The following is a 17,952-nucleotide window of genomic DNA, read 5'->3' as shown; positions in this document are numbered from 1 at the left end:
AACATCAACGCCCACGCCCGTTACCGTCGTATCTTCTGGAAAAATCCCTTCGCTAGGATTTCTCTCCTGGGAAGCTGAGAAGCCTCGGAGAAAAAGGAAAACAATATTATCTCATTTGCTTCTGCTGTGTTGTGCTGCTTTAGAATGTGGTTTGAAGATTGTTTACCAACAGGTGGTTGTTTCATTGGCTTCATGTGAATTGGTTTGACTTATTAGCCAATCACAGCCAAGCTGTGTTGAGGATCTGGAAAGAGTCACGAGTTTTTCACTAGTATCTTTTAGCCTTCTATCAGTATCCTTTCTGTATTCTTTAACATTCTTTAGCATAGTTTAGTTTAGTATTCTTAATATAATAATAATTCTTAATATATGTCTGCTGACATTGCTTTCTGGAGAAGAGAACCCATGGTACATCACAGCCATCAGCTTGTGTCTTGGCTTACAGCAACCTGAAAAGCCTCAAATCCCCAGGGATGAAAATGGGAAAAGCAAAAATTGCCTTCCCCATCCTATTAAAAAACTGTCACTGGGAAAGATCCTTATCACACTCTTAGTGCTGGGATTCCTCTATTGCTCCCCTGCTTAAAACAATTGATTTAACAAAAAATAGCAGAGACAATCTCCCATTTAGTCTCTCTCACTGGGATTTTGGAACCCTGGGAACAGACAGTGGGCTGTAATGTGTCCCCCAGCACAGGGCCACAAATGTCTTCACTATTTCAGCCCAGTGCCAAGGCTAGGGATATTAAAATTAAACACAAATTTAGGATTTCCAGCTGGAACAAAGAGCTGCAGTTAGTAACAGCCCAGATTGATGCAATTTCACAGCAATAGCTGCAAAATGCAGCATTTCATGGAAGAGCCCCCCCCTTGCATATGCAATGGCATGAAAATGTTTCCAAATAGTGATGGTTTGCTTTTTCACATCTTCTTCTCCCTCTCTTTTTAAAAACAGCACAGAACCTCAGGTAGGATAAGAAACAAACTTAAAAAAATTGAAACACTGCTGCTATTCTCATGCAACTGTCATAAAAAGGAAAAAAAAAAACCAAAACGCAGAAGGAAAATATGTAGTGCAACAAGGGTTTCAAAAGTGTGTCTGGAAAACAATTTGATTCTGTTCCTACAATAAAGTTGAATGTTTTGGATGCAATCACTGCAAATTACACAGCCTTGGCAAGCTCCTGCCTCCGAACATATGGAAATTTGGTCTGTCAAACTTTGCTTTCTTCACTTACTGCCTGCTAATGCACTTCTAGAACTGCCTCAGCAGCCAGGAGGATTTCATTGCAGACTGGCATCCAAAGCTCACAAACCCAGTCTTTGGGGGGGTCATGCGTTTGGTACCAGGGCTTTTGTACCAAAAGGCTGTACCAGGTCGAGTAGATTGGGTGAAAACCCAGCCTGTGCCTTCCAGCTCCACAGATCCTCACCCTAAGATGGTGGGCTCAAAAAAAAAACAACCTCAGAGAACAGGAAAGTTTCAGGTATGGCCAAAAGAAACCCCTCTTCTATGCACAGGGGAGAATAAAGAAGTCTCATGGCACAGAAACAACCTGAAAATATCCCAAATGAGCTTTCTTGGCCACTTACTCATCTGTGCAACAAAAAATGATGGGGTTGAAGCATTAGCCTGGTGATCTGCTGCAGACCCAGGACTGTCACACTGACAGCTTCAGCACGTGGTGGAAGACTGAGCTCAGATTAAAAGAGGGATGTAAGTTGCAGGGTGGGTTGAAATCCCAAGGAGATGGAGCAAACAGAGCTAGAGCTGCCTGGGAATAATAAGCAAAACACCAAAATGTCAGCCCTGGCTCCTCTTCTCATTGCTAACGTCTCGTTTGTGGAATTTGCCACAAAGAACCACAAAAATTTTCCCTTCAAAAGGCTTTTTAGAACTCAAAGAGCTGCCTGAATACGGGCATTGTGAGCAACCCTACAAGCAGTGGCTGAGCTGGTGGCCTCACACTGCAATGGGCTCCTTCCCCACTGGAAGAATGCAGTGGGGAATGGATTCTGCAGAATGCAAGGGGGAACTGCAATCCCTGGCCTTGATTGAAAAAATAAGACAAAACAGTAGTAGTCCGTAAAATTTCTCATTTTTAATAACTTAGCAAATTACTAAGCCTGACAAGACCAGCTGAGAGCTGGGGATATTCATCCTGGAGAGGAGACAAGAGAAGGCTCTGGGATGACTTTATTGCAGCCTTCAAGTGATTAAAGATGCTCCAAGAGAGCAGGAGAGAGACTTTGGACAAGGGCCTGAAGGGACAGGACAGAGGGCAGGGTTGGATGAGATATTAGGAAGGAATTGCTCCCTGTGAGGGTGGGCAGGCCCTGGCACAGGGTGCCCAGAGCAGCTGGGGCTGCCCCTGGATCCCTGGCAGTGCCCAAGGCCAGGTTGGACGGGATTTGGAGCACCCTGGGACACTGGGAGGTGTCCCTGCCATGGCAGGGCTGGCACTGGACAGACTTCAAGGTCCTTTTCAACCCAAAACATTCTGAAATTCTGGTTTTCACAGGGACATGGATGAAGTTTCCCCACACAGACACCCCCAGGACGGGAAGCCCCGAGGGCCTCGTTGTGCTCCTACCTCGCAGGTCCTGCTGCGCGCGGGCGCTGGCCACGCTCTGCCGCGGCATCCGCAGCGACGTGCGCAGGGGAGTGTGCCTCTGCTCGTCCAGGTAAGCCAGATCCTCCAGGTGGGCTGAGCTGGTGGCTGCCACGAGAAAGCAAAGAAGGACATCACGCCTGGCTCTCGGATCTCATGCTCTGGTCACTGTATTTTTTTTTTCAGTTTTTAATAGAAATACATGGAGATGTAAGTACCGTGAGACAACAGAGCTGATGTGAGCCAAGTGTCATTTCCCCTAGGAAGAATTAAAGTGTTTTGGTGACTTTTTCTCATGCTTCATTGGTATTTGCTCTGGTCTGGTCTCCTGTTGGTGGTCCCAAATAGAAGAAGACAGCTTCCACTATTCCAGGGTGCTCCAAGCCCTCAGCAACCCAGCCTTGGGCACTGCCAGGGATGCAGGGGCAGCCCCAGCTGCTCTGGGCACCCTGTGCCAGGGCCTCACTGCCCTCATAGGGAAGAATGTGTTGTAAAAACTGCTCCCAGGTGTAAACTGCTCAGTGACACAATACATTCAGCGAGTGTACTTTGTAGGCTGCTATAAAAATGGGTATTTTTGTGCTGTTTTGGGAGATTTTTGGGGAGAATCTTAAAAAAAAAGAAAAAAAAAAAGGAGGGAAAAAAAAGCCAGCAGGTGTAAGTGCTGCTATGCTTTGCTTCCCAAGAACAGAATGCATACAAACTCAAATACATTTGAAAAAAATTAAAAAGAGAAGAAGAACCTGTTTTAGCAAAGCTGTGAATTCATGATTACCTTAAAATGTGGAACACCATGGAATACCACAAAGAAAGGCAGCATTTTGCCCCATTCCCAGCTACACTGTCTCCACACTGATGACCTTGAGGCTCAAAATTTCAAAATTAATGTATCTATTTTCTGGTGGGTTAATTTTCAGTTGGATTAGTCAACTAATCTGGTTTATCAAGTGGTTACCCAACGTGTCCCAACTGGAGCAAGGACATTGGCAGCTCAGCATTAACACTTTGAGCAATGTCACATTTGCAGACAGACTTAAATCAACTCTGAAACTACACTTGGTTTCCCTTTCTCATCACTCAGGCACAAAGATAATGAGGTTAAACTCTTTGGTGAAAACCACCCATATAAATCCACTACCTAAACCCCATAATTTTCTGGTGCCATAAGCATATAGGAGCTAATATGTGATCATTTGATGATAAAATGTTAAGCCAAATCTTGAATTCTCATCCTTACTTCCATGATTTAACCTTAACATGAACTGTGTCAGCTGACATAGCACTTCAAAGCAGCAAAATCCCTACCAAAATATAAACATCTAGAAGGAAAAGTTGTTCCTGAACTTTACTGGAGAGTTTCCTCTTGAAAGAGTATTTGCCTCTAAGTGCACCAAACAAGTCAACAACTTCCAAAGACAATTAAATGAACACACATGTATTTAAATTTATGGTGCTCAGCCTACTCTGTTTGCTTTGGAAGATGTTTACACAGTGTCATTTATAAGGAATTCATCTAAAGCAAGCAGGCTATGGTAGAAGAGTTTTCAAGTTTTTTCGATCTCCTCTCCTCAGTCTGAAATCTCAGGTTTTCAGTCTATGCTGCACCTCCATGCTCTGGGTTTGTACTTCACCATCTCTAAATCTCATTTCTGCATTGCTTTTAGGTCTGTGACCAGCCAAAGCAGGATTAAAAAGGAAAGCTAATCCAGTTATGTAATGCAGCCTGGTTCACCAAGGGATGCTGATTTAACAGACAATATCCCAGACTCTTTGGGCTATCTCTCAGAATTGTCTCTGGGTTTTCTGGAGCAGAGTCTGCCAGGACTCAGAATTCAAAGTGTGGATTTCTCCACATGTCTACACAGACACATAGACAACATGTTTTATCCCAGAGAAATTACCCAGCAAGAAAAAAATATGGGGCAATAAAGGAACAGGGAGTAATTCCAGACAAGCAGCTTTGCAGCAAAGCTTTAATATTTCTAATCCCATCTCTTTTTTCTGCCCTGCTGTTACCAGCTTCAGGGGAATGCTCAGCAGGCTGGTAAAAGACATCAATAAGGTATGGCACAACATCATTTAGAAAAGTTTCAAAGAACAAACATGAATTTAAATGAAATTAATGTTGATTTTATGGCAAAAAATATCAGTGACTAGCAAACATCAAGGGCTGTGAGGTGTGAGATGTTTGGGGCACAGTCCACCAGGAGCATTGGGACCCAGAGCAGATCTTCTGTGGACAGCAAGTACCATCATTCTCTTAACTCCAGAGCTTTTAAGCTCTTCAGAGAACATGAGAAAGGTTATTTTACTTGCAATGAATCCTTTGAAATAGCAGAAATGGCTATGATGTCGTGGCACCTTAAACCCAAGACATTTGCATTGTAATGACAGTAAAGAATCTGGCTTTTGCTTTTTAAACATATTCTCCGGTAATCTTGTACAATTTTGTAAGAAAGTAATCAAAAACTGCTGAAATAACCATTAAACACCATCAGAAACAGTGTTCCATGGAGGAATTTTTCATTTAGAGCCAGTAAGTCAAACAAAAAAGCCAATTTTTGTCATTCTTAAGTACGATGACTCCAGGAAGGAGATTTCTTTTTAAATAAGGAAACGCAAGAAGGGCTGTGGCATCTGTGTGCTGTGTCTGGCTCTGACCTAAAGGCACAAACATGAATTTCTTACCTGCTACTGAATTTGGGCGTGGCATAAGGTACAGAGGAATTGACTGCACTGATTGGGACAGGACTGTCTCCAGGTTCCTCTCGGGGATTTTGTTGAGGCTGTAGGTGGAGGCTGACATGTTCTCGTCCACGCGGTACAGGCAGGAGTCCATGCTGGATTTCTGGGACTGCCACTGCTTCAGGTTTCCCCCAGATCCGAGTTCCTTACTGCTTTCCCCTCCATATTTCGTACGTTCCACGTTCTCAGAGTAACTTGTCAGTGTAGCTTGAAGGAAGAAATGATAAACAAAATGAGTAACAGAGAAAGAATGGTTTGAACACACGCTGCTCAATGCTGAGCTGAGCCATGCAAGAGCCAAAAATTATCTTCATCAAATTTTCCATATCCACATAAATCAGAGATTATGGATTTTAGTTTAATGATACTGTTTCTGCTTACGACTTCTAAAAGAACATTTAAGCTCTAAGGTTTTGGCTCATACCATTAAAAGCCATTTGTAATTACAAAGAGTATTAAAAATTCTGTGCTGCACTGTATTCAAATACACCATTCCAGAAAGAACAGAAATTATTCAGGAGGAAACATTACCATGGCTCCTCATGTCTTTTAATTGGCATCATAGTTTCTACCTTTCCTTTTCCAGGGAATATTTACAGAAGTTTGCAAGGTCTGGCAAGGTCTGACACTGAGAAGCCTCCACAGACCTGCCTGAACAACCACCTCCAATGGATTTGTTTGGCTCAGTATCTTTGCATCCCATCAAATGTCCCAAAATTTAGTTGCTTGCAACGTATTTTGAAATTTAAAGCCAACACATGAAACTGCTAAGAACTGGTATTTGTTTGTTGGCATCTATACATAGGTTTGCTGTCAGGTAAACATATTTATGATTTAGGATAAGCAAATCAGATAAAAACAGAAAACAGCCATTCACACATTTCTCTTGTTCCCTCAAACTGTCTGAGAAATATCTTTGAAATGATTCTCTATAAAAAAACTCCATTTCAAAGACTGGGTTTGCAGGGCAAGGCATGCCATGTTTTCTATTCACAGAAAAAAATCCCCATTGATCCATTAGGATCCATTAGAATCCGTTAATTTTAAAACTCTGTCTCAGTATGGGTCTAATTAGTCTTTGTAGAAACAAATCAGCAGCTGACATCAGTCATCTTCCAACACATCAAACTGAGGAAAAACAAAATAACCATGTGTCAAAATAAGTTTTCTTTAAGTGAAACAACAACAACGAAAAAAGAGCTATTAAGTCCTGCTGCCCCTTTTTCTAATCAACAATTTGTGTTCATTCTAAACATAATTTTCTCTAGTTTACACTAAAGCTGTTTTATGTGCAAACTCATCACTGAAGCAGATATTTAGGACTGTTCCCTGTGGATTAATTTACCTGCAGAACAGCCCTGGATGATCTAAGTGCTGCTACACATGCTGAAGTGATGGCTGTATGGATTTAATCTCTTCTAGGAGTTATTTCTAAGCAAAATAATTTTAACTTGAGTTAAAAAGCAAAAGCATCAGGTTAGCTGTGAGTCAGCAACATGAACTGACATGCTGAGCACATCTCCCATAGTGTGACCCCCGAGCTGCTCAGACACTACACAGTGACAACTGGAGAAAGAATATTTCGGAAAGATAATTTCAGAAAATTTCCATTACCTGCAACTACTAAGATGTGGAGTGATATTCAGGGGAGAAACGTTGTGAACGCCAGATTGGCACATAAATACAATGAAAGTACAAAGATTTGGGCAGCCCTGAAATGGTCAGGGAGTTGGATCAGGTGGTCATTGTAGGTCCCTTCACACTGAAATATTCTATTCTATTCTATTCTATTCTATTCTATTCTATTCTATTCTATTCTATTCTATTCTATTCTATTCTATTCTATTCTATTCTATTCTATCCCATCCCTTTCTATTCCATCCCATCCCATTTTATCCCATTCCCATTCCCTTCTTTTCCATTCTATTCTATTCTGACAGGATGAGAGGAAACAGCCTCAAGTTGCACCAAGGAAGGTGGAGGTTGGACATTAGGGAAAATTTCTTCATCGAAAGGATGGTGAAGTCCTGGAACAGGCTGTCCAGGCCAGTGATGGAAAAACCATCCCTGGAAACATTCAAAAAACATGTGGATGTGGTACCTGGGGACAGTGCAGGGGGCTGGAATTAGCTGGTCCTTAAAGGTCCCTTCCAACACAAACCACTCTGTAATTCTATGATTTTTAAACAAAAGGACACTTCATTATTCAAAAGCTCAAAAAAAAAATGCAACCTTTGAACTGACAGCATGCTCTAAACTGGGAAGAGATAAACTGATGAACTCAAATTATCAAAGAGCAGGAATTTTTGCCTTAAGCCATCTGCAGAGAGGCAGATCCTTCAACCCCAGTCTCCAAGGGACAGGTGGGACATGCTGAGGGTGCCACAGCAGGAACCCACCAGGGCACCATAGGCTAAGGAAGAACACTTGAGGCTCTTCAGTTGCTAAATCCAGACAAAAAAGCACAACCCTGGTGAAAAAAAATCAGAACTTTGCCATGCCTGGGCCCTGCTCCATCGGATCATGCCGACCACAGTGCGTGCTGGTGAGCTGGGAGCAAACAAGGCACTGCAAGGATGGAGAAGGATGGGACAGTGTGTGAGTCACACACAGAACAAGAGAAACCTGACATGCACAAACAGCTGAGGTTCTCTATAGCACCCAAGTAATACCACAGGGACATAAATATAGACGTGTGTGCATATAGATCTGTGTATTTATAGGCACATAGCCGTGTCTCCAGTCTCCACTGGTGCAGTCTCACGCTATTTAATGTGAGCACAGACAGAATTTGAGGCATCTAGATCATCTGACTGCTGGAAAACACATAATGAGTGATATCCCATGGAAAGCCCCTTGGATGAGTGTGCAGGCAGTGTGGTGCCTGTCTGCAATCCTGTCTGCAGCTTTCTCCTGGGATTTGTTGAATCTCTGTCCCCATGATCCCAACCCACCCACAGCACCAGCACCACCTGCACCAGCTTCAAGCAGCTTTGCAGGCACATGGACTGTGGTGCCAGGAGGGAATTGCACTCCAGAAGTTCTGGAGTCACGTCACAGTCCCACCCTGCTTTGAGCACTCAAGATTTACTCCTGTGTTTCCTCTGTCAAACTTTCCTTTTCCAACGTGGCTTGTTTCCCTTGGAAACAAAAGTTCTGATTCGAACGTTTTTGCAAATAACATGGGTGAAATATTTTAATTTCTTTGGGGCAATAACAGAGCTGTACTGAAGCAGCAGCATCCCCCTCAAGACAGCACCTCAGCCCTACAAGCAGCACTACACGTCTCAAGACAGTTTTGTACATTTACAGGCCACAAATATTATTTCTCATTTAGTTGCAAGCTGGCCTATGCCCTGGGAGGTTTTCAACTGAATGTGTCTCTAGTCAAACACACAAGGGAATTTTTACCATCCCATCCAATTCTCCTCGAGGCAAAGACCATGCCTGGAAAACATCAACCTTTACATTCACCTTCCAGCTGGAACTGTGGGAGAAGCAGTTTTTGTAGGTTCCACGTGACAATGACCAACAGCTGTATCATTAATTATATGTAAAGATTATGGTGCCTCAAGTAAGAAACAGGGATTTTGTTGATTTAAAGAAGTAACTGCAGCAAAGCAATGAGCTTTCATATGCTGCACTGCAACAAGCTCCAAACCCAGCCTGAATTAACCTCATTTCACTTCAGCACCTCTTGCCTCATTCCATTAGAGATGTCCCAGCTAACACGTACAAGCTGGCAAGGAGTGAAATAAATTTTTTACCCTAATCTACATAAGCCTCCATAAACTCAGCCACAGAAGGATACACCTAAATATAGCCACATCACCCCAGACCACTCCAGCTGCCAAAGAGAAAAACCTGACAGGCAGAAAGTGGAAGTCCAAACCATTGCCAAGGACAGGCGGCAGCCTCGTGCAGTCACACACTGTCTGTGCCCCAACAACCTTGGTGCACCTTTAGAACATTATTCTCTGCTGGACACCACCAGGCAGTGAGATTATGGCATTTCCACACAAAAAAACCCAATCCCAAAACCCCCAAGGTGTGTCCTGCTCAAGGCTTGAGGCCAAAATCCACTCCACTTGCTGGATGTTTAACTTCTCTATCAACAGTGGTCTCAAATAGGAGAAAAAGAAAATTAAGATCACTGGCTTAATTCACAATAACAATCCCACAAACAGACAGACATTAAACAGGTAAATCTATTTCTGTGTCAGGCCTGGGGGTGTTATAAATCATGGTGAGCACGCAAAAGGTCTTAAAACGAAATGAAAAATACCTCAACAGTAGCATCACCTGACCCTAAATCCATCCTGTGCTGGATCTGAATTCCCTGCTGCACCAGCTGACAAGCAGGATGAGGAATGGGAAGAAGAGTGGGATGACAAATGGGATGATTGCCTTGCAGGGCTCTATCCTGGCTGCTACTCAGGCCAGAAATGCAAGGTCTGGGTAAAACAGAACGAGACCCTCCCACCTCCTGGGCCCAGCTCCCAGCAAACACTGAGACAGAACAGCTCAGCAAAGCTTCTGTTTAGAAGCTGCAGTTTGTTACTTGCAGAAACAAGGTAATTGATGTTGTAAAGCACACTCCACTATTGTAAACATGAAAGAAATCTGTTACAAAGGTCCCAACTCTACAGAGGTAGCAGCCTTAATGATCATTCCCCAACCCTCTTTGGGGAATGAGCCCAACTAGAAGCCATTGAGATTAAAAAAAAGATCTGTAATTCTCAGAAATGTTATTCATTATTAACAGAGCATTTCATAATACTGATGAGAATGTCAGAATTCAAATGCTTTAACTGTAAGATCACAAAAATATTTAACCTGAGTTAAATTTATCTTGATGTGCCTTTTGAGCTTGGTTCCCTTCTCAAAGCAGATGAAGTTGGAAACAAATCCATCTCGTTTCGTTGTCAGTAGCATCTATTCTGCTTAGCAGCATCTATTTTGCTTAGCAGGCACTTAGACAAATTTATTAACAAATCTATTTTTAACCCAGAAACACATACATCTGTAGAAGGCAGCATCTTGATGAAAGCTTAGGAATAAAAGGAAAAAAATAGCAAAAAAAGAGTAACTGGAAGAAGCCACAGGCCAGGGATTCCAAGGAGGGAATGGGGCTCCTTTTTATGTTATTTTCCATCAAATAAATCCACAAAATCTGAGTGAAGACATCTCATCCATACAGGACCAGACCTGTGCACTTCACCGCAGCAGCGGGGCCAGAAGATTTCCACTGCTCACTGCTCTCCCTTTGAAGCTGCTTTCCCCTCATACCTGTGTCACTGCACAGGACGATCCCCTGACACTTCAGCAGGGAACAGAGTGCAGATCATCACAGGGAGAAAGTGCGGCCCCATTTCAACATGAACACACTTCTACAGGGAGATGCCACGCGGAAAACAGCCATTCCTTAGGAGATTGCTGCTAATGATATAAAGTGCTGCTTGAACATCACTTGGATGAGCTTTGCATACTGGCAAGAAAAGTCTGCTGTTTATTTCAAAGGATTGCTAAGACTGGTGGAGATTTTCCTGTATTCTGCTGCATCCCAGCTGCAAAGTTTCCAAGCTCACACTGGAGGGGCTGTGAGGTGCAAAGTTCCCTCAGAGCAGCACATGATTCTTTGACCAGTTTTCTTTTCAGTAGCAGATTTTTGAACATTAACAGTTGGCTGCTTTTACATAGTGAGAGCCAAAAAATCCTGGAAGCTATTCAGAGGTTACAGTCAGGTCAGGATTTTCACCAGCCATTCTGTTTTATATGGAAAGAATTCCATGGCATCCAGGAGAAAGGGCTGACTTGCTCCTACCTCTGCTCTTGTCTTACCTTCTCCCCCATTCCCCATTGCAAATAAAGAATATCTGAATTTGAAGATCTGGACCTTGTAATTTTTTTTAAATCCTTCCAACCTTTTCTCAGCTCTTAGAACCGAGTGGCAGCTTGGGCAGAGGCAGGACCCAGCAGGGATCAAACACCCACTTGTACTCAGTGTGACCCTCCAGCCCAGCCCAGCTTTGGGGCTGGATGTGGGAGAAGGTGCAGCTCTGATGGTGGGATATGGTGAGCAGGGAAGTGAGGGGGTGGGATCCTGCAGTGACTTTGCCAGGATTCATTAACCTACTTTGGCACACAGCTCAGAATAGCTCACCCATTTGCATTTTAAGATCACGCAGGCAGAAGTGCTGCAAGGGTTGCTGTGGCATCCAGGAGCTGAACTAAGCCCAGATTCCCTGATCAGCCAAGCAAAATGTTAACCACTAGTGCAACTAACCTCCCTAAATTATCAACCTGCCTTTCTTTTTCTTTTTTTTAACACTATATAAATTGTTAGCAAAATAAAATCTTCCTAAGCTGGGGAAATACTCAATCTAGAACATGTGGCAAAGACACCCAAGTGACAATCATCCTGTTTGATATCATAAAAACATTAATGTTTCCCCATTGTGCCTGTACAGTTACTGAACAAAATTAATCTGTGTATATTTTCTCCAGATTCTTTACACCTGCAACCCACAGATCACTCAAATGGAAAACCTGCTACAGCACCTACAGAAATTCACTGGAATTTGTGATAATTAAGTTCAGCTCCTGCCCAAGGCTTCCTCTTGCACCATTTAAACAATTTCCAAAAGTAAATTAATTGATGTGAAGTTATCAACCTCAAACATCCCAATTTTCACCAACTGCTATGTAGTTCTGCCTATGAGGAATGGAAGATGGATAGGTACAGATCACCTTGGTCACCGCAGTATAAACCTGAATAATGCAAAACCACTCCTCTAATTAGCAAACACAGATAAATAATATTATCTAAATAGAGCACTGCATCCAGCTCTGGGGTTCCCAAGAGACATGAAACAGGGTGAGTCCAGAGCATCACTGAGCATCACTGAGCATCACAGAGCTGATGACATGCCTGGAATCCCTCTGCTCTGCAGCCAGGCTGGGAGAGCAGGGGTTTTTCAGACTGGAGAACAGAAGGCTCCAGAGAGACCTTAGAGCCCCTTCTCTGTCTAAAGGGGTTCCAGGAGAGCTGGAGAGGGAGTTTGGACAAAAGCCTGGAGCAACAGGACAAGGGGGAATGGCTTCCCAGAGGGCAGGGTTAGATGGGATATTGGGAAGGGATTGTTCCCTGTGAGGGTGGGCAGGCCCTGGCACAGGTGCCCAGAGCAGCTGGGGCTGCCCCTGGATCCCGGGCAGTGCCCAAGGCCAGGCTGGACAGGGCTTCACCTGGGATAGTGGAAGGTGTCCCTGCCATGGCAGGGGGTGGAACTGGATGGTCTTTACGGTTCCTTCCAACCCAAACCATGCTGGGATTCTCTGACTACAAACCAAGCTTTGTTAGACCAGCCCAGCACGCTGGGGAGGAGGAGGAGGAGGAGGAGGAGGAGGAAGAGGAAGAGTACGGCCCAGCACTCACCGATGATGCCGCTGTCTCGGCTCTCCAGCGTGGACGTGGGGCTGGTGACAGCCCCATAGGTGCAGTCCTTGGCTGTGACAGTGGCACTGACGGGTGGCAGGGTGGAGCAGGGGCTGCTGGCCGGCGGCGAGGCCGTGCTGCTCGTCAGGGTGGAGCAGGGGCTGATGCGCTGCGTCACCGCCGAGCTCTGCAAAACGGGGGAGCAGGAACACATCACTCACCACAGGCACTGCCGGGGGGAACGGCTTCCTAGGGCTCACACTTGAGGATTTGCTTTGTCTGGTGAGGTTAAAAAGTGCTTTAGAGTTTGAAATGAAAACATCCGTTAGGCCACCCCCCACCTGTGGCAGACACTGGGCTCGTTTTCTCCTTCACGCTTCAGAGATCCCAGCCTCCATGCTCAATAGGAGCCACAGGAAACATAAATAGCAGTATTTATCAAAAGCCTGATTCCATACTCCATCAGGAGTTTTGGTTGTTTTGTTAGCACTGAACCGAAAGCTTAAAAGAAAAAAGCACAAATAAGCAAAAACCATGACAGAAAGGTAAATGTGGTGCTTCTGTTCAAGTGGAGAGCTCTGGGGAGGGAAACACACAGTGTGATCTCACCTTTACTTACAGTTACAGTCACCATATCCAGGAAATCCTACAAAGACCTCTGGGCCACTTCCATCTGCTCAGAACCCTTGTGGGGCTGCAGTTTTTATTTTGCTCTATAAATGTTTCCTCCATTCCAGGAAAACAACAGAGATCCTTTATCTAGATACCAGATGGCCCTTCCCTGCCCAGGCAGGCTTTTCCCACCAGATAAAATTTAAACAAACCCTCAATAATATGGAAAATAAAGCAGCACAAAGAAGATGCTGTTTCAAAAGTGATTTTTGGTAAGACCCTATAAGATACTGTGGGCAAGGAACCTGGGGGGTTTATCCATCTGATCCTGTGCTGGGAGATGGATTTATTAAAAACCCAAAATCATTCTTGAGTTCAATTTGATATATGACAGAGCCCTTGTTTTAACTGCAGGCCACTGGATACGGAAGCTCCTCTGGAAAAAGCTTCTCCCTGCTGAAGACACATCCTGGAGCATCTGCAGGGGACAAAACTGCTATGCAGGGTCAAGGTGCAGGTGGCTTAATAAACAGGCAATTTCAACACTTCCTTGCACAGGACTCACTGACAGAACAGGCACCCAGCCAGGCAAAAAGCAAGCATTAAAAAGTGGGAGTTTCAGCACGTCATCCTCCCTTGAGCTCATCTTTAGGGCTCTGCAGAGGGAGGTGACCCCACATCTCCCTGGCTCAGGGGACGGGGCAGAGCACAGCAGGTTCTCCTGCACTGCTGCTGTTGCCTGAAGCTGGGCTCAGCAGGCAGCACCTCACTCACTGCACAGTGAGCCTGGTGCCAAGGAAGGAACAGCAGAGGCTCATTCCCCATCTGGAATTTGATTAAATGAGATTTCTTTTATTCTGTGGGAGCATCCCCATGTAATTGTGTGGCTTCGTATCCCCTTCTCTGTGACATTTGAAGGAGATCACAGAAAGCATCACACCTGCAAACTGCATAACAGGCTTGACCTCTAATTTTTTTTTTCCTCCTCCCTATTCCATACTTGAAACTTAAAAAATGTCTGGGAGGGACTTTTTAAAAGGTGAACACGGTGTTTTATATTAGGACACCATAATGGCAGCTAGCACGTGAAGCCACCAGGAAAAAACCTCCTTTGTCCAAGTATCCCCATGGGTTTTGTAAAAATCCTTACTCAGAGAGTGACTGCCCTGGTGTTGGAGGCAACCCAGAGCATCCCTGGCAGGGGGATGGGGCAGCCCCTTGGCCACCCCACAGCTCTGCTCTCATGCCAGAGGGAGCTGAATCGACCTCAGCCTAATTACAGAATATCCCCAACATGGATCAGTGCATCAGCAAACCAGGGACACAGTGCCAATGTCACAGCTCTTCTGGCAGGTTTGTGTATTAACACAGACATCCCGACACAGCAGAAAATGAACCGTGTGAGTATTTCTGTGTTCATTTATAATCTCCCTGTGGTATCCATCAGGGTTGGTCTCTTCTTCCAAGCAACATGCATCAGGATAAGGGGAAATTGCCTGGAGTTGGGCCAGGGGAGGTTCAGGTTGGATATTAGGGAAAATTTCTTCACTGACAGAGTGGTCAGGCATTGGAAGGGGCTGCTCAAGGCAGGGTGGAATCACCATCCCTGGAAACGTTCAAACAACAATCAGATGTGGCACTTTGTGATATGGTTTAGTGACATGGTGGGATTCAGTCAAAGGCTGGGCTTGATTATCTTGCAGGACTTTTCCAACCTTAATTCTAAAATATCCACAGTGCACATGATGGCTCCCAACACGTGGTCATCTCTGCTGAAGTACTTGGGACAAGCAAAGCAACGCTCTCCTCTCTCCATCCTATTTCAAGTGCCACTGGTAAATCCCATTTGATCAGCATACATATGGGATCTTCAAGGATGTAAAGCTTTATTACTATTATAAATTCTTTATGGTGGAGTTTTTCTGTGTCTTTGTTTTAACTGTCATTTTAAACAAATCCCCACTGAAACTTATCTCAGTACAAAATAACATCCACTAACTTTAAAACATAGAAATCATTGCACTTTAAAGTAAATTAAAATTCAGTGCAAGGATGGTACACTTATCTTCCCTCCAGATGATAAAACTATTGTTTCATGAAATGCCAGAAGTGATAAAAGTTCCTTTATTTGCTGTGTTATCAATGCAGCTCCTGAAGAACAAGCTCCTTGCAACTGGAAATTATGAAATAACACAGTATATCACTTGGCATTGATTGACATGTTTTATTTTTGTATTGATATAGAAAAATGTTCCTTTGTGTGAGTTTTAAATATAAATTTCCATTGACAGAACATTCTGTATTATTATTGCTGCTGTTTCATCTGTCACATTTTCACTGAACTTTGAAAAATTACTCTGTTCTGCCAGAACCTCAGTGTCCTTTGTGCTGCTCTGGCAGACAATACAGTTAGAAAGAATTTCCCAAAAAGTAGGAGAAAAAGGATTGAATCCTCAGCATTTGGGATCTCCCATTAAGGAAATCATGATTAAAAGCAAAGAAAACATACTATTTTACTACAATCTGGATTAGAGAATATATCCTTGGATATATTCAAAATAAGGCAATTGGGGGAGAAGGCATGGTAGAGATGTACAGATTGGGCAGTTTCAGTGCAAATGCTCCATTCCTTATCTTCCTTTCAGTTTAAGCACTGGTGAGATGGCAAATAATTATTGTCTTGCCTGAGAAGGCAAAGCATGGCTGGAATAACAAGCAGCAGCTTTTGATACAAAGAACGTTTTCTTTGCTGAGCTCATGTAAATTAACACATTAAAACCCAACAAATTGTTCTAATTTTTAGATTCAAGTGCAAACTACTGGTCAAAGCCTCAATCAGATTTTAATCAATCAATGGCTAAGAGAAGAATTAATTTAATTAATGCAAATCCCATAAACGTCTCACTGCGTGATTTTCAACGTGAATGGAAGTAAGGCAGTGGAAGAAAATCAGTGTGGGATGGAGATCTGGAGAGGTTTTACCAAAATTTGCTGCAATTCAGAAGCAGCTTTAGCTTGGACAGGATTTGTTTGCTGAGACAGCCGGTGGGAGATGGCAGAGTGAGAAGAGAGCCCCAACAGTGTGAGATGGCTGGGGCTGAGGTGCAGAGGCTGATGGAGAAGGTTCATTCAGCCTACAGAAAGGATAGGTACACTGCATCCAAGGATAGCTGCACCCTTCCACTACCTGCAGGGCCTGGAGAGAGGACACAACCACGCTCCTCTCAGAACGGGAAAGGGAAAGGACAGGGAGCAGCAGTCACAGCTTCCATCCAGGACATTTTCTACCAGCTAGAAGAAGAATGCTTTTCACAGTTAAAGTTGGTGAGCCCCAAGAGAGGCTGTCAGGAGAGCCCACTGATCTCCAGCAGTGGAGATCTTCATTCAAACCCTGCCTGGATGAGCCCTGAGAACCACAGTCCCTCCCTGAATCCAGCCCTGCATCGGATGGGGGTGCATGGATGGGTTGACCTCATGAGGTCAATTCCAGCCTTGAGTATTCCAGGATTCAAGGCAAGTGCTGTCATCAGGAGACACTTACAAAGGAAGGAAAAAATTAACTTGGTAATTGAGGAACCAGCCTCTCTTTATCTTCTCCTGAACATGAATAGCATTCAAAGGCCCTGGAAAACTTTTTCATGCAAAAATTAGCACACAGCCAAAGATACCAATCTAGTTTAGAGGACAAGTCTGCTATTTCTCTTTAGATTTTTTTCTTTTATTTATTCTCCAAAGACATCTTTGGCTTTAGAAAAAAGATTGGATTTTAATTTCTGTCAAAAGGTAACAACAAAAGGAACCATTTATAGTAGAAAGCTCTGCTTGGCTTTGAAGTATTCAGTTGAAATAGGCGCCTGTTAAAAGGACATTTTCTAGCCCAATGTATCGTACAGTCCATTTTAAATCCACAACTTGCTTTAAGAAATTGAATGGGAAGTCTTAAAAGTGTTACATATGTGTTAAAGGCAAAAACTTTACAAAATCACATTTCTTGGCTCTCAATCAAACTAGCTCATACAGGAGATCAAAAACGTCCTGTGTCAAGTCAGTCAACCCAACCTGGCCCTGGGACACTGCCAGGGAACCAGGGGCAGCCCCAGCTGCTCTGGGCACCCTGTGCCAGGGCCTCATCCCCCATGCAGAGGAATTCCTTCCCAATATCCCATCTAACCCTGCCCTCTGGCAGTGGGAGCCATTCATGTCACCCAGGCCTTTGTCCAACCTCCCTCTCCAGCTCTCCCGGAGCCCCTTTAGGCACTGGAGGGGGCTCTGAGGTCTCCTTGGAGCCTTCTGTTCTCCACTCTGAGCATTCCCAGCTCTCCCAGCCTGGCTCCAGAGCAGAGAGGCTCCAGCACTTGGACCAACTCCGTGGCCTCCTCTGGACTTGCTCCAACAGGTCCACATCTGTTCTGTGCTGACGACAGGCCACTTTTCACTGACTCTCTTTTTAAGGAATTCAGGTACTCTGAATTACATTTATGTTAAATATCTGAGTGACTCATGCAGAGTCACCCAATGACAATTAAAAGAACAGAGAATTGGAAGCGG

At 44.1% G+C, this 17,952-nt stretch overlaps 1 protein-coding gene across 7 annotated transcripts in view; it reads right to left on the bottom strand.

The window, feature by feature from the left end:
* TANC2 (tetratricopeptide repeat, ankyrin repeat and coiled-coil containing 2) overlaps positions 1–17,952 on the bottom strand; it is a 147,308-nt gene that overhangs the window by 51,593 nt on the left and 77,763 nt on the right. For all 7 annotated transcript variants that reach the window (XM_036398998.1, XM_036399002.1, XM_036399000.2 and 4 more), the window contains 3 exons: positions 12,793–12,979; positions 5,301–5,564; positions 2,595–2,720 (listed from right to left, as the gene is read on the bottom strand). In XM_036398998.1, the coding sequence (XP_036254891.1) occupies positions 2,595–2,720; positions 5,301–5,564; positions 12,793–12,979 (577 nt within the window). The remainder of the gene's footprint in view (positions 1–2,594; positions 2,721–5,300; positions 5,565–12,792; positions 12,980–17,952) is intronic.

This window comes from Molothrus ater, chromosome 27 (assembly GCF_012460135.2).
Source record: "Molothrus ater isolate BHLD 08-10-18 breed brown headed cowbird chromosome 27, BPBGC_Mater_1.1, whole genome shotgun sequence".
Lineage (NCBI taxonomy): Eukaryota > Metazoa > Chordata > Aves > Passeriformes > Icteridae > Molothrus > Molothrus ater.
This window is presented reverse-complemented; position numbering and strand designations above follow the sequence as displayed.